Source organism: Syngnathus scovelli, chromosome 21 (genome assembly GCF_024217435.2).
Source record: "Syngnathus scovelli strain Florida chromosome 21, RoL_Ssco_1.2, whole genome shotgun sequence".
Lineage (NCBI taxonomy): Eukaryota > Metazoa > Chordata > Actinopteri > Syngnathiformes > Syngnathidae > Syngnathus > Syngnathus scovelli.
In genome coordinates, this window is record NC_090867.1 from 5,419,529 (window position 1) to 5,435,057 (window position 15,529).

Genomic DNA, 15,529 nt, shown 5'->3' on the forward strand with positions numbered 1-15,529 from the left:
CTTTAGAAGTTCCTCAACTCATTAACATTTTTGATGCTTCTAGCGTTATTTTTCAACACAGCAGCCAATGTCCTCAGTTGGCTCAAAATGCTGCAAAGTGGGAACACATAACTCAAATTCTGGCTTTACTCCACTGGGCATCTTAGAATTTATTCTATTCATTTCCTTGTGTCAGCGAATCAGTTGCTTCTAGAGGTACGAGACGGAAGTTCTTTTTTAAGTTAGACAATTTAATTCTGAAGGAAGAGTTTTGGGACAGCCCTATTCTGAATATCAAGGAACAAAGATATGCTTGGAGGAGTTCAGTACCAAAGAACTCAAGAGCCTTGAGTTTTTTCTGGATGAATATTCCCAGAGAGACACTCCAGAATTTTATAAAGGAGTGGAAACCTTTTTTAGCTGCAAAGACATTTTTCTTTCCTGCTTGAGAAATTAGCAAGCGTTGTGATCAAACACACTTAAGATCTACGCAGCTCCATCAAGCACTCGACATTAAGCTCCATACGTTCTTTCCTATTCCCTCTTTCCCGCCGATGTGGGGGTCATGGCTTGTAAATTTCACAAGGCTTCCTCGAGGAATACCTCTTCCTTTGAAAGAGAAACAGGAAAATTACAGTGGACAACCCACTTGGTTTTTCACCCCCTTTCTTGCACTGTAATTTCCTCCTGCAGTGGGTCAGCTTAAAATAACCTTAACCTAATATTCACAACATGGAGAGACTTTGAGAGATGCTGGAGGTCTCCCCCCCTGGGTGGCAGTGGGCTCTCTCCGGACCCTTTTGGAGACTGCTTACTTGATTACCTTTCTTATACATCGTCGGGGGAGTGCTTCCCAAATACGAGCCGTGATATGGCTGAGTATGATCTAGACATCCATTGAAGACTCATTATGGTTGATCACTGAAGCATCATATATAATAGACAGCAGATCCCTTAGCTCAAGCCCGGCGATGGGTATCACAAGAGAAATGCCCATGATCTCACCAGAAGCACAAAGTTTCCGTCATGCAGGTTTCTCATTAATCAGAGGCTCCTCTCGTCTCCATATCCTCATCTTATTTCCATCACCAAAGACCGTGACGCCGCAGATATTTATACAGGCAAGTTTAGAGAAGGATCAGCTCGACCTCGGCTCCAGGAGCCGTGCTGAATAGTCAATATCCTGCGATGTGACACTGATTCATGATGTGTCTTTAAAAGGAATACCAACTGTGGTTTCATGCTCTTATTGTGAATTTTTGAAGATGGAGATCTGCTCTGTCACATTTGGAAGGCAAACTTCTCTTAGTTGCGATGGGGTATTTTAATAGGACAAAACCTCCATGCTGATGCAAGACACAGCAAGACTCCCACCATTAATCGCAAAACACTCTTGTGCATTTCCTCATAAACATGCACACAACTGAACCCTCCCACTCCTCTTTCCTTCTCCTAAACCCCCAAAGCTCACACACCATACCACAGGCACCACACACACAGCGCTTCTCATATGGAATATCGTGGGTGGCGCTGGAGCGGCTGTAAATAGCACTGGAGCAACCCCTCCATTTCAGCGACCCAAATTTCCTTTTCTGAGGTCTGCTACTTGGCCTGGAAGTGCTGTACAGCAAGTCTCCAGTCGCCACTGAAGACCACAGTGGCTACGCCAAATGCACTTCACAAGGACCACGGACTACGGTGACCAGATGGCCCTTGCCTCACATCGCATGCGTGCCCTCACGTTGACGTACGTGCGAATAGCCACGTGCTAATGCAGCAACTTTTATCCACTTACAGGAAATCGTCATACTGGAATAAGAAAAGGGTTAAAGGATCTTCCTTTAAAAAAAAAAGTGCTCCTATACTTATAGAGGTGGGGGCTTGGATTTAAAAATACTATCCATGACAATGAATGGAAATTCAATTCCGTAGATGAAAAACCCTACAACCTCGAAATAGACCCGAGCCATGAGGGAATACAAGAAGGGTCTGGGCAGGAGAAAGACTTGCGGTTGCCCATGTCCTTCCTTCAAAGAGATTTTTGTTTGTCGAGAAAGGAGTGAGGGTTGCCATTCATTTCGGCCATTTTAACTTGGTACAATATTTTACAAGCCCTTCAGAGAGGACCTTTTGCTTCCTTTTCCTGTGGTTTGGCTCAGGATGTTGCTGTCAGGAGAGGGGAACAGCCAAACCCAAATGTAGATGCTCAACTTGGCAGGCTCTCCATGGAGTGTCCTGACCAGACAAAAGCAGGGAGCGGACTACAGCCAATTTATTTATATTCACTGTGGTTTTGCGTGTTACGTCCTAGACTTCCAGACCCTGGGTGGATATTCCATCTGAGGATTGAGATGGATGGATGAGGTTCCATTGACATCCACAATAAAAATTAGAACTATAAACTAAACAAACAATACAGAATTGATGTCACATCCTTAATTTATGTGTTAATCAAATGTGAGGTTTTGATGTCTTGCCCACCCTGTTTTTATTTAATTTTTTTAAGTCATGCCCCGAGACAGTCAGGCTATGATAGAAGACAAACTGCCCCGCTTTTATGACTTGACATTTTATGCGATTGTCAATATTGGCAGCGACAGAATATGCAAGCAATTTGGACGTCGTCAGAATCACAACGTTGAGCTCCTTCCCCTTCAGGGGGGATGACCTCACCGCTGTCAGACGAGGTATGGAACCAATTTAGGGGAGCTCCCCGGAATCACTCCGTGTGTTTGGCTCTGTCGAAACGAAGACATTTGGAGCCATATCCACTTCTCCTGCTTGGAGACAACATGGGTTTTAGGGATTTGAACGAAAACTAGGGTAAAAAAAAACAAAAAAAACAGTCTGACTCACATCCAGGTACTGTTGCTGCGTGGGCGAGCTCATAAATGAGTCAACCAAAGTTATTTGGATATAGGGACGGTTTGAGGGATGCATACGGTCATGCACAAACACACACGAGCACATAGAGAGTGGCTGCGGCCAGCTAGACCTCTCTGGTCAGGAGTCGCTGCCAAGAGCGAGCCGAACAGTGGAACACTGGGAGTCTTGTGCCTGATTTTGGAGACTCGTGTCTCTCCCCCGACCTTGCTTCAAAATATACTGCGGCTTCAAGGAACAGCACTCTCAGCAGTAGGGAGGCCAGGCACGGAAAATTTAGACGCAAAATCTAGGGGGGAGGGGTGTAGAGCTGAAGTCGTTCTCATGCTCATTCACATCTGCGGCCGTGAGCATTTTTCTTAATGCTTTTAGCACATTTACTGTAAAAAGAGCTGGAGCGAGACTACGTTGTGGCAATAATGGGATCATAAAATGATATCAATCATGAGTAAATTGTTCATCAAACGTTGACTTTGTCAGCAGAGATTTATCTGCCTCTTTTTTCTTAATTGCAGATGATAGCAAAGGGTGCAACTGAGTGACACAGAGGTTGACACCTCATAATAACACCTTGTCTTGCTAATAGCGAGTGTTATTGCTACACTAGCCTATAATCTCTCACTTTTTTTTTGTTACGCCTTTGATGACGAAGAAAAATCAAGCTGGCACAGAACTGTTCAATCCACACATTGCTGTCGTACGTATTACATCATAAGTTTGCAGAAATGTCTAATTAATTAGATGTACTAACACGGCTTTATTTAGACGCCCGCCTCTAGCAAGAATCTATTTTGATTGACATGTTGAGAGCAATATCAATTATCTATGTAGAACACTTTTGAATCATGCAAAGACCATTTAAAATATGTTCATTACAAGAAAGCATCCAGTGGGTGTATTTCAGAAAAGCAAGGCTTTTGTATTAGCTTTAAGTTATTTGCCTGCAGCAGGTCTTTCTGGCTCAAAGTGAGAGAGCGATAAGTGAAAAATTTTAAGGTGTGTTGTCAGGTACATTTTTAGTAGAATTTGAAAAATGGACTTGTGAAACATCTGTGCTCTGACAAGATTGGACCTTGAATTTATACGCGGCCACATATGAGGTAGAGTTCAAGGGACATTCATATCAAAGTCAAACTTTTTTTCAATGCCCACAGTAAAAGAACTCTAGTCGCCTTTCATCATTTTATTTGGGGGGAGCACAAGCCGGCTTGACTTAACTGTACATCGGCTTGGTGCTCTAAATAAAGTTTATATTTATATTGCACATATAGGACATTCTGTTCTTCCCCTTTGCACGAGCTAAGGCAAAGCCCAAGGATGTTGAAACCCAACATGTTTTGTCTGCTAGCGCCCCCCGTTTACACCTCGCCACACCTCGATACACCTCAGCACACTTCATCGCAGAATGACTTACGATGCACGGGCACGCCTGTGGGCGACAAGAAAAAATTATGAGGGAAATTCACCTACGCCAAAACGGGCCCACGTTCAGAGTTAAGGGGGGTGGCTGACAGAGGGGAGTGAGTGAGCGCTGAAGGGAAGGGAGGAAGAGAGGCAGGGTGTGGGAAGGGGGGGACGAGGGGGGGTGCTTCCTGTCGCCATTCCTGCCTGCCCATATAGACAGACGGCAAAAGAGTGTGTATCTGAGTCTGACTGCAAGCCACATGACATTCTCTCTGCTTGCCTCTGCGCCGAGTGATGTGCTCCCTCCCCTCCTTCCAGTTCCTCCCTCCTTCCCTCCCACCCTCCTGCCCTTCAAAGCTTTGACATGTCATCTCCCACCACAAAAACAGAGGTGGGAAGACTCGCTGGCGCTACCGCTGCCTCAGGGTGTCTGGCACTAAAGCTGCCTGCAAATACAAGCGAGGGAGAGGAGACAGAAAGGATGACAGAAGGAAGGAGGGATAAAGACAGAAGGAAAAATTGGGACAAAGAAAAGGAGCAGCGAACAGCACGGTGCACAATGAAGGAGACTCGTAAAAAGCCGGGTGTCAAAAGAGCTGTTAGAAAGATGGAGGGCTTTGAGATGCATCTGTTTTTTAATGTGACACTGCTGCAACCGCACTGTTGCCTCATGAGTCACACACGCAGACTTGCAGCAGCTGTTTGCAAAAGGGGGGGACTCAAAAGTCTGGGTGAAACCTCCAGGGTCCAGAACCACAAGAAACACAAAGATACCCATAAAGGTCGGACAAAACCCAATGAATTGCATCCAGCTCCATGAGAAATGTTGGCAAGCCACAATCCTATATTGGAACTTATATTTGCAGCTTCTTATATGATTTTCCAAGACTGGTAAGAAGTATCTCGACCAGCATCGTGGACAGACAGCCACTTCTTATGAATAAATGATCCCAGGCCAAATGTTTGCAGCTCGGATGCCGCAAAATTTGCAGATTGACTTAAGGAGCAATTATGCACTTGGCTTCTGAGCCTCTGAGGCTTTGGGAATGAATTGCTGAGTGGCTCCTGGACAAAGTAAGCACATCTGACCAAAGTGGGCCTTGCCATCCATTGAGGGTGTCAAGGAAGCCGCAAGACACATACAAACAAGAACTTTGATAACAGGGACAAATTCTTTAGCTATGAAGTAATTGGAGCTTGATAAAAGCAAAGCAGGTTCCGGGAATGGTGTCACAAAATCGTGATAGAAACTGAAGCGGTACTAGCTCAAAGTGTCAGGAATGACATTTTAATTGAGCGAGATGCCAAAGCAGTAGTGGAACACGGATGAAGTATGAAGAATCATTTTACTGGGTATGACCGCAAAGTCACAAGTCGACACACTGTGATTTACTTGAAGTCAGCTGCTTTTCAAGCCACTGAGGGTAATCTGTTTGCTGATGGTATCGGCTCCAAAATGTTGACTGCTGAGGTCTGTGCATGTGATGGCGACGCGTCTCTTTCGGCCTTTGGCCCAAGGATTCGAAAGACATTTCCATCATGGTGCATGCGGAGCCCGCAAGCCTGTCTGAGACGGGTTTGAGGAACCAAGTCAAAGCCAAAACGGAAAAGCAGTATTTCACTCAAACGAGAACACAGAGGAGCCATTTTTTTATGCTGTCTCTTCTCAAGAGAGAAAAGCCACAGAAAAGTGCCACAGGGCACAAAACGAGAAAAACAACTGAAGGAACAAGAGAGTTGGCGACACTACCATGATTTACTACATTATGTCAGCGAGGTTGTACCGCCTACCATTGTATGGACGGAGTCTTCCTCACATCGTGTCTGTTCTAGTTTGGTGTGTCAAACTTCAACATCAAACCGGTTCATCATCTCTTACGAACTTGTGCCTGTGACTCAAGACATAAGGACACTCATCTTTAATATCATTTGTTTATATTTAGTTCAAACTTTTTTTCATTTGAAGTCTGACCGGAAGATGAGCATTTCAAATCTTTAGAGAGAAAAAAAGGATTGAATCTGTGACAACACACCATCTGGAAAGTGTTAACCTCAAGTTTTCCTTTTTGTCAATTAATATAATAGGATATTTAATATTGTGTCTATTGACTGAACAGAATAATTTGCCAATTGGCAATTAGAACTCTGGTGAGTACCCAAAAATGACAAAACAAATTATACAGTTATAGGTATTGTATTCATTTTGTACACACAGATGTGTAGAAAAATTGTACATAACGAATACAATACCTATAACTGTCATTAAAGTAAGAATCTAGTCTTCCCAGAAAAAATAAATTGAGGGTTCTTGAGTATGCGTGGGACAACACTACCACCTACTGGAAATGATGTTCATTGGTTTCAGGGACAAACTCACTTTTGTTTTTTTTTGTAAAAATATTCTGTAAGCAAATTTTATCTACCATTACTCTTCGTTTGCTATAACAGACATAGATGAACCACACAACCAGGCGAGAATTTTATCAGTATAAAATCCTGAGGTTGTTTTATTTGATTTTTTGTGCATTTCTTTTACAGTGGTACTTTCAGAATTTTAATTTGCAGCAAACCAAAAATTATATTCTTTCATTATTTGGCAGAAGAATTGGGACAAATCCTCTATTGATGGAAGGGAGCATGGAAACATGATTCACAACCAAAGATGTTTAGTCAGCTTCAAACCACAATGAACATTCTGAAGCTGGTCAATAATTGCTCCCTTGCAAACTCAACTTGAGATTGTAAACCTTTTAATTTGACTTAAATATATAGAAAGGGGAATAAAAAAAAAAAAGAAAGATGCTCTTGCTCTATACTGACAGTTTGGGGCTCGAGGCTACTTGTGGCTGGTGAGGCTGAAGGTGAGTTTTTTGAGTAGCCTGAGGATGCTCGTGCTTATGTCCCTTTGGGAGGCGTCCATTTTAGCGAGCTGGGGTCAATGGTTTTGTTGCCATTGCCTCTCTTGACCTCCTTTGCTTTCCATTCGTCAATTAAGTCCTGTGTGGAGGAAACAAACTATAGTAAGTAGTGAGCCATCATATGGAGTGGCACAACTTATCAAGAGGCATACAACAATAAGGAGCAAGCGTTAATTTGCATTAGTGTGAGCTAAAAAGAATCAAATGATGAAGTTGCACATTTAAGTAAAGCTCAGGCACATGTTAAAAATCTACAGATTAGTTGGGTAAACTGCAAGCCACTACCACGCACGGGAAGTCTACATACGCAATCATGACATGCATTAATTAGCATTAGCACAATCATGCTGCTATGTAAGATCACAACATGCATTAGCATCAGCACAATGACGGCACGCAATGACACCCTTGACTACACAAACACGCTACGTGCAATGCAAATAGAAAAACAATAAGAGCCACTGATGGAAGTTTTCTCACCTGTCGCTTCAAGACCAAGTGCTTCCCCTTCCAGTACTTGAGCATCTGAAGAGACTGTAGCGTGCTCACAATGTCCACGGGATTGACGGCAGTTTCCTGACTAATTTCTGTGCATCAAATAAACAGCACAACTTCGTTCAAAGCCTGTCGCTAAACTTGTCTTCATTTCCCCGGGGATCTCTCCTTAACTGCGCAAGCGACGTGTGCGTTTGAGTTCACACACACTTACCTTTGACGACAATCTCCTTTCTCTCCCTAACTGTGCGAGCTACACGCGCGTTTGAGTTCACACACTCACGCTTACCTTTGATGGAGATCTCCTTTCCTTGGAAATTGTGCATGTATCGGAGTAACACTTCCTTCCAGTAGCTGCGGTAGCTGATGAGGCCGAGGTCCGACAGCGGCCTCTCTGGCGAACCCACCTTCTCCTCTACTTTGGAGAGGAGGTAGCCTTGAAGAGAAAAGCAGACTCGTGTCAGCACGGACGCTTTTAGATAGGTAGGAAGAACTTTGGCGAGCGTGTACGGTACATACTGAAGTCGATGAGCATCTTGCCGAAGCCCTGTCTCATGTACTGGGGCATTGTCAGAATGCAGGAAACATTGTAATTGAGGAAGGAATTCTTTTCCTACAAACAAAAAAGACAATAAATACGAGCTTTTGAAAAAAAATACTTGCAATTCTTTCACTATCTGTAGCAGGGCTGGGTTCTATCCTTACTTTGGAAAAGTATCCCACTAAATGGCAGCCCGTGTTGTCGGCCTCGGTCATGACATAAAACAGAAATGGCTCTACGTCGTAGTATAACGTCTTGTGGTCCAGGAAAAGTTTGGCGAGTAAACACAAGTTCTGGCAGTAGATCTGTGGAGTAGCAAAAGTCTTTTAATCAATGAGTAAAGTGATACTGTTGTGTACGAGACGGCATTAAGCGCACCTTATTTTTTTTGCCGTCAACTTCAAACACAGATATGGCACCTTTTCTGTACACTTCATCTCCTGGAGGATGCTTCCACACACACTTGGCCTGACACAAACACACATACAATTGAAAGTCTTTATCAGCATTTATACTGCAGTCGTTTGTGATTCTCACCATGTGCCGCCTGAGGATGGTCTGGCTTTTCATGTACTTGAGGCAGAATTCACAAACGTAGAGGCGACCTAGGCGGGCGTACTCCTCAGGATAGGGCGAGTGGTACCAGGTGTCCAGCTCGTAGCGGCCAAACAGGATGGTCTTGATCATGTTGCTGCCCTCCGTGATCTGACCCTGGATCCGGAGCTTCTCCTGCGGGCGGGCCAAAAACAGGAAGCAAAAAGATGGTCAGAATGCGTTTATAGTTACAGCTTTGTAGGCAGCACCTCTGTACTTTATAGACATTATATAGGCGAGGGGATTTTTACCAGGTCTTCAGAAGCACGAGCCTGAGCTTTCCTGAAAAGCTCCAAGTCATAATCGCTGGTGATGTTTTCCAGCAGAGGCTCCCTGGTGTTGCCGTGCGTCTGCCGATGCTCCTGTGGAAGACAAAGGATGAAACCACATGACAAGTGACGGCCAACTCAGCTGCCAGTCGATGTGGTGATAGAGATGCAGCATTGTGGTACCATGTGTTTTTCTTTCTGCTCCTTCTGCAGGCCAGAGTTTCGCCCCTTCCTCATTTCAGCAACCTGCTCTTTATATCTGCTCTGCTTAGAGGTTGGTGTCTAGATGAAACATTTGAAAAAAGATCCAGTTATGCAGTTCCACATTTTACAGAGCCAACCAAATTTGCTTAAAAGCTTGCCTGGTGACGGGTTGCATGACGTGAATGACTTTCTTCTTGTCCCTTCAACTCCTCATCTTGCTTCTCACGGCTAACAGCTTTTACCTGACAATAAGTGTTAGCATGTTAGCTAAATCAAAATTATGTAACCTATTAAATGCTGTAAACACACAAACTGCGACTTGCTTTGCCCACTCAAAAACTGCTGACAACCTCCCAAAATCTCACCTTGCATTCATCTGCAGACAGGTTGTGGTACAGGGGGCATCCCGACACGGCAAAGTGACGTTCATGTTTTCCTGTGAGGTGACCTGTTTGAAATCATTAAAATAATTAATACATTGATAGATTTTTCTTTGATATTATCATAAGCAACTGGAGGCAAATGTAAGGCAAGTTCACCCAGTGAATTGCACCCAGGGGTCGGGCATTTCATGTTGAAGTTGTACGTCTCGTGGCATCGGCGACGTTTGGGTCGGTGGGAGAGGTCCTTATCAGAGTCTCTGTTGGCCTGATCTTTGGCCTGGCTCTCATCGTGAGATGCATTCGGGCTGGAGATATCCAGCTCAGACTCAGAGGACGGCGCATTTCCCGTCGGCGTCAGTGGCGGGGATTCGTCATGATCTGCAGCCTGCTTCAAGTCAGCCGTGTCTGCAATAAAAGACAATTATTGATTCCGCGAATGGAATGAGAATATTACATTATTTATATGACAGGTAGGTACACAAACCATGAGAACTCTGGCTCAGGCGAGTGGAGGCTCTGGTGAGGCGCTGTCTCTTAGTGCGGGTCCCATCACTTTCCGAACTGTTGGTCTGTTCTCTTTCAGCAGATGAGTCTGAATCTTCAGTTCCATCTGAACCACTCCCTGCCATATGTCTCTATTGTGATGAACAAACATGAAAGTGAGGCACCATGGAAAGGGATTTTTCTTCTTCAAAATTGGGGTTTTCCCCCACAAAGCAACTAATTACGTTTAGAATGTTATTACTTTATTACAAAAACGGCTCATGCTCTAAGACAGGCCACAGTTTGCTATTTTATGATACGTGTCACCAGAACACTCAGTAATAATAAAAAAAAATCTAGTTTAAATCAAAATAAGGCTAAACTTGTGTGTCACCAAATCCTAGTGGTGTTATTGTAGCAAATTAGCGCCCGGTTTTTAAGCCGTTTTCTTCACGTACCAAACTGCATTAACAAATTAAACATTTCAGGCATTACACCCACTATTCTCATTCCCAGCAACTCTTTGGGTAGAAAATTCATCAAACCAATAGTTAATGTGAACCTTTTTTCAGTTCGACATCTATATTTTCACACAAAATAACACGCTTTGTCCACCATGTTATCGGCAACGCTACGATACATTTAGCTTCATGTCATCTAGCTTTAGCTACGTGCGTGCGCCGATGGTTTTGGAGTTATAACATAATGAATATACTATTTTTAAAAATTAATGCTGCTCTGTTCCATTTAAACACTTAAATAAAAAAACTAAATATGGTGTGGCGTTAAATTGTGGAGCATTTTGCCCATACGGAGAGTTACACATTGTTGCTAACGAGCTAACCCAATTGACATTGTTGCTAGCACGCCACTTTTTTTCTTACCTGACGTCTGCGCGGCATTTTCAGCTCAAGAATGATTCGCTCAGACGGGTGTTAGAAGAAATTGGCACTGTTCCGTTAAATTAAACGGAGTCAAAGGAACGTCTACGGTATAAATTTAGTCAGTCTGATTCTGCCACTACATTGCCCAAACGGATTCGAGAAAATTTACCTAGCGGTTAGCTTGTGGCTACTTCCTGTTTTACTCTTCTTCTGTTGTGTTTGTTCGCTGTTCGCAAAATACCTTGATGTGCATTGTCGCTGCCTAGTGGACTGGAGTATACACCGTGACCATTTTTCATTTCATTCAGTTTTATAATTATAAATCTCTTTTATAATCATAATCATATTCCAGAAACTGCATGTTACTTCCAGAAGTCCATTGCATGACCTTAAAAGGTAGTGGGATACCACCTCCCCCAACAGCTTGTCCCTGCTACTATAAATAGCATCTTCCAGGCCTTTCTCCTGCATTTGAGGAACCAACTTGGAAGAGTGAGCATTACTCAGAAGTTTTTCTGTTGTGAGTTTGTCCAAAGCTTTACAATGAACAAACCTAAAATTGTTAGACCAGAGGAGAGGTAAGCGATGGCTTGTTCTGTTTTATTTATCTGAAAATAACTTCTATTTTCCAACAGTCAGCCAGCACATGCGGTGTGGTTTGACAGGAAAAAATATGTCACAATCAATTTCAAGGTGCAGAAACCTAAAGATGTCCAAGTAGACATCCAGACAGACAAAATGACTTTGTGGTGAGTTTAAAAAGTTCACCCATTGTGTCATTGGACTGTGTGTGCACATTGTATTGTTGGATTAAGATGCCTGGTTTTGTTTTTTCCAACAGCTGCAAGAATGAGACAGATGATGTGATTTACAATGAACTCCACTTCTATGAAAAAGTCCAAATCAATGTCAGTATCCCATTATATTACTAAATAAATTCTAATGTGCTTGTTCCAAACAAAATATTTATTTATTGTTGCATTTCTTCAAAGGACTCTAGGGAAAGAGTCTATGATCGCAGCATCAATGTCTTGCTAAGGAAAATAAAACCTGATTATGCATGGCCTCGTCTTCAGAAGGATCCAGAAAAGGTATTTTAATTGATTTTACTTTTCGACTGATGTTTGCATTTACAGTAAAGATGCCGTTCTTCCTTGTGCAGCCCAGTTGGATTGCTGTGGATTTTGATAACTGGAGGGATTGGGAGAATGAAGAAGATGATGGAAGGGAAGAGTATGAAAAATACGTAGATGTAAGTAGACTCATTTAGATTTATTTCTCAAAGCCTTAGCTTTTTGAGAATACTTTTTCCCCATCAGATGATCCAGGACATGGCCAGCACTAATAAAGGAGCAGCACCAGACATGGGGGATCTTAGTGATGTAAGTCTAGTTTGATGCAAATATAAAATGTCAGAATTTAAGATGACAATATCCTATAGCTATATAATATATTGATCATTGATCGTTTCACTTGCGGCACAGTCTGACTGACATGGCCTACGAAGCGTCGGAAACCGAACTTCTGAGTTGATTCATCATCATACAAACAATAACACTATTAAATGCTTGTGAGTCTGTGAACAATTTACAAATATGAAATTCCAGTGTTATTTATTCATTGGTTGTGTTTTTATCATGTAGTATATCATTGTCAATTGTAATTGTGTTTTTAAACTATTCATGTCAATTTTAAGTATTTATTTTCTTCAATGTATGAAGTAATAATAAATCATTTTCAATTTAAATAAAAACATGTCATGGTGTGAGAGTTTTTATGAAATACCCTGTTATTTATGGTTAGTTCTGATAAATGTTTTATTTACCTGTAGTAACATGGAAACGGAAATTTCTTAAAAAAGTTATTCATATTAGGAAAACACTTTCCATTGAAATGTGTTCAATCTAAAATGATTTATTTTGCTTTGATAATGAAATTATTTTCATTTACCCCCTTTGCCAGAATCAAAGAATCGCTTTTATTAACTTTGACCTTCCCGCTACCCGTACAAAAATGTCACCAACCTAGCTTTACACTCACTGTAATCTTTTCGTGTCTTATCATTTACTGTTTTTCTCCAAAAATAAGTCGATATGGCTTTCCAGTGTCAGAGGGACTGCTACATGAAAGAGGTAAGAACATGCCTGAGGTGATATGTTAACGCTTTATTGCTTAAAATAATAACACTAACACTATTTTCTATGCATAAACGGTTAGCACCGTTGCTCGCTTAGTGATAGCATTGTATTGTAATAATATTATTACAGTTGGGACGGAGTTGCTGTTTTCTTTTTGTAAAAAGTACAGATGCGTAGAAAATAAACTTTTTTTTTATTTTTACTTCCCAACACTGCACAAGACAATATTATATTATTAGATTATTTATTGCAGGTCCAGATTTGAATTGATGTTTTTCATTTAGTTTGTCACAACTGTAGCTTCCTGCTCCCCATCGGAGCTCAAACTGGAAAACGGTGGAAAGAAAGAAAACGTGAGTGGATTCACTGTGAAGCTGCAAGATACCATCTTATTTCCTGAGGGAGGCGGCCAGGTATGTATGATTTTGGATACCTGAGGACATGACCGAAACCCCAGCAAAATATTTGCAGCTTAAAGCAATATTATTATTGTCCTTTTATCTCTTCCTCCACCAGCCAGATGACTATGGGCTGATAGCAGACATCCCTGTTTTGAGGGTGACCAGACAAGGACAAGATGCCGCTCACTTTGTGACCTCGCCCCTGGAGGTGGGTCAGGAGGTGCAAGTGATGGTGGACTGGGAGAGGAGGTTTGACCACATGCAACAACACTCAGGTGCGCCTCCCAAATACTCTCCCAGAGTACTATTTACACTAATAAGGATTTTCTTATTCTTTTAGGACAACATCTCATCACAGCCTTGGCAGAAACCATGTTTGGCTACATGACCACATCTTGGTATATTCACAAAACTTTATTGTAACACTGTATGTATACAATTTCGCTGTACTCACCCACATTTTTGTTATTAGGGAGCTGGGGCGTCAAAGAAGCACCATTGAACTAAACACGCCGGTTGTTCAAGCAGCCCAAATCCGAGCGCTGGAGGAAGCTGCCAATGAGAAGATCAGAGCTCACATCCCAGTCAATGTTAAGCTACTTTATAAAGACAGTCCTGAAATGGAAAAGGTCAGTGCTAAATTGACTATTTTGTGTGTGTGTGTTGAAGCCAGTGAGTACTTATGCGCTACGTGCAGGTGAGGACTCGAGGACTCCCGGACGACCACACGTGGCCAATTCGAGTAGTTGACATCGAGGGAGTCGACGCCAACATGTGTTGCGGAACGCACGTGTCTAACCTCAGTCACTTGCAGGTACATGAAAACACTTGGAAATATTCAATTTTAGTCGTTAGCGTAATTTCAAGGGGATATTTTTTTTTAGGTAATTAAAGTCCTGGGGACAGAGAAAGGGAAGAAAAACAAAACCAATTTGATATTCTTGGTGGGAAATAGGGTGCTGAAATATGCTGAGAAAAGCTACAGCACCGAGCGCTCTTTGGTGGCTCTTCTCAAGTAAGTTGCATGTCAAAGTTTAATTGTGTTAAATTTAAATAATAAAAGATTTGTATTTACTTCTCATCAACAGAACTGGCCCTGATGAACACGTTGATGCTGTGGACAAGTTGCAGAAGTCACTGAAGCTTGTGCAGAAAGTGAGCCAATATTTATTGCTTTTTATCTTTGGATGTTTTTCTAAAATTGTTTTTTATTTTCCTTGTAGACCAACTTGAGCCTACTTCGGGACATGGCCCTCCTCGTCGCTCACAACTTTAAGAATGACACGCACAGAGGGAATTTCTTTACTTTGCACAAGTAAGACATGTTAATTTTCCACATTAGCGAGTGTTGCTTACAAAATGGCGTCCTCACTCACCCACAGAAAAGAAGGCGACAATGAGTTCATGAACATCATTGCCAATGAAATAGACACTCAGGTAAGAATGCAAAACTTCATTTTTTGGTATTTAATAATCAATTAATATTGTCTCTTGACTATTCTCAGGAAACTTTGGTTTTCCTGACTGTAGGAGAGGAAAAGGGGCCAGGTTTGTTTCTGCTGGCTGGACCCAGCGAGCAAGTGGCGCAAATGGGACCACGGTACAGAGAAGGGGGGAAAAATAAATCTTACAGATTATACAATATGATATGTAATCCATTTTTTTTCCTCTGCCCAGGTTGCTGGAGTTGCTTCAAGGGAAGGGAGCCGGAAAAAATGGCCGTTTCCAAGGCAAAGCCAACAGCCTGGCCCGAAGAGCCGAGGCGGAAGCTTTATTGCAACAACACTGCAAGCAGCAGAACTCACAAGAAGAATAAATCCAATCATGGTTTAATCATTTATTTACAACAACAGTAATACAAAGAAAATAACATTTGCGGAAATATGTAAAAATGTTGTGTTTAGCTGATTAAACTAGTAGCACAATGTTGTCAGATGTTCAATGTAATTCTTT

The 15,529-nt window shown here is 42.2% G+C and overlaps 3 protein-coding genes across 3 annotated transcripts; 2 read left to right on the forward strand and 1 right to left on the reverse strand.

The window, feature by feature from the left end:
• Nucleotides 1-6,744: 6,744 nt before the first annotated feature.
• kat7b (K(lysine) acetyltransferase 7b) lies at nt 6,745-11,228 on the reverse strand. The gene is made up of 14 exons (XM_049759408.2): nt 11,038-11,228; nt 10,155-10,305; nt 9,827-10,075; nt 9,653-9,735; nt 9,446-9,529; nt 9,267-9,365; nt 9,066-9,176; nt 8,758-8,949; nt 8,599-8,688; nt 8,385-8,525; nt 8,199-8,292; nt 7,969-8,115; nt 7,665-7,771; nt 6,745-7,263 (listed from the first exon to the last, which is right to left on the reverse strand). Exons 1-14 carry the CDS (start codon nt 11,053-11,055, stop codon nt 7,162-7,164), a joined length of 1,668 nt encoding a protein of 555 aa, XP_049615365.1. The 5' UTR covers nt 11,056-11,228; the 3' UTR covers nt 6,745-7,161.
• A 114-nt stretch (nt 11,229-11,342) lies between these two features.
• ptges3l (prostaglandin E synthase 3 like) lies at nt 11,343-12,790 on the forward strand. The gene is made up of 7 exons (XM_049759419.2): nt 11,343-11,615; nt 11,673-11,786; nt 11,879-11,945; nt 12,030-12,128; nt 12,200-12,289; nt 12,357-12,419; nt 12,522-12,790. Exons 1-7 carry the CDS (start codon nt 11,581-11,583, stop codon nt 12,528-12,530), a joined length of 477 nt encoding a protein of 158 aa, XP_049615376.1. The 5' UTR covers nt 11,343-11,580; the 3' UTR covers nt 12,531-12,790.
• Nucleotides 12,791-13,028: 238 nt separating this feature from the next.
• On the forward strand, nt 13,029-15,505 carry aarsd1 (alanyl-tRNA synthetase domain containing 1). The gene is made up of 12 exons (XM_049759413.2): nt 13,029-13,169; nt 13,460-13,588; nt 13,692-13,851; nt 13,917-13,974; nt 14,049-14,205; nt 14,274-14,390; nt 14,461-14,591; nt 14,665-14,731; nt 14,800-14,891; nt 14,959-15,013; nt 15,082-15,176; nt 15,254-15,505. The coding sequence occupies exons 1-12, from the start codon at nt 13,131-13,133 to the stop codon at nt 15,390-15,392; spliced, it is 1,239 nt and encodes a 412-aa protein (XP_049615370.1). The 5' UTR covers nt 13,029-13,130; the 3' UTR covers nt 15,393-15,505.
• Nucleotides 15,506-15,529: the final 24 nt, after the last annotated feature.

Bases quoted from the DNA above. Each gene is read 5' to 3' on its own strand.
- ptges3l (XM_049759419.2), top strand. From the start codon at position 11,581: ATGAACAAACCTAAAATTGTTAGACCAGAGGAGAG. The intron at 11,616-11,672 runs GTAAGCGATGGC...ATTTTCCAACAG, and splicing joins ATTGTTAGACCAGAGGAGAG to TCAGCCAGCACATGCGGTGT. The intron at 12,129-12,199 runs GTATTTTAATTG...TTCCTTGTGCAG, and splicing joins TTCAGAAGGATCCAGAAAAG to CCCAGTTGGATTGCTGTGGA.
- aarsd1 (XM_049759413.2), top strand. From the start codon at position 13,131: ATGGCTTTCCAGTGTCAGAGGGACTGCTACATGAAAGAG. The intron at 14,732-14,799 runs GTGAGCCAATAT...TTTTCCTTGTAG, and splicing joins CACTGAAGCTTGTGCAGAAA to ACCAACTTGAGCCTACTTCG. The intron at 15,177-15,253 runs GTACAGAGAAGG...TCCTCTGCCCAG, and splicing joins GTGGCGCAAATGGGACCACG to GTTGCTGGAGTTGCTTCAAG.
- kat7b (XM_049759408.2), bottom strand. The intron at 9,736-9,826 runs GTGAACTTGCCT...GATTTCAAACAG, and splicing joins CCCTGGGTGCAATTCACTGG to GTCACCTCACAGGAAAACAT. The intron at 8,689-8,757 runs GTGAGAATCACA...TGTTTGTGTCAG, and splicing joins CCATCCTCAGGCGGCACATG to GCCAAGTGTGTGTGGAAGCA.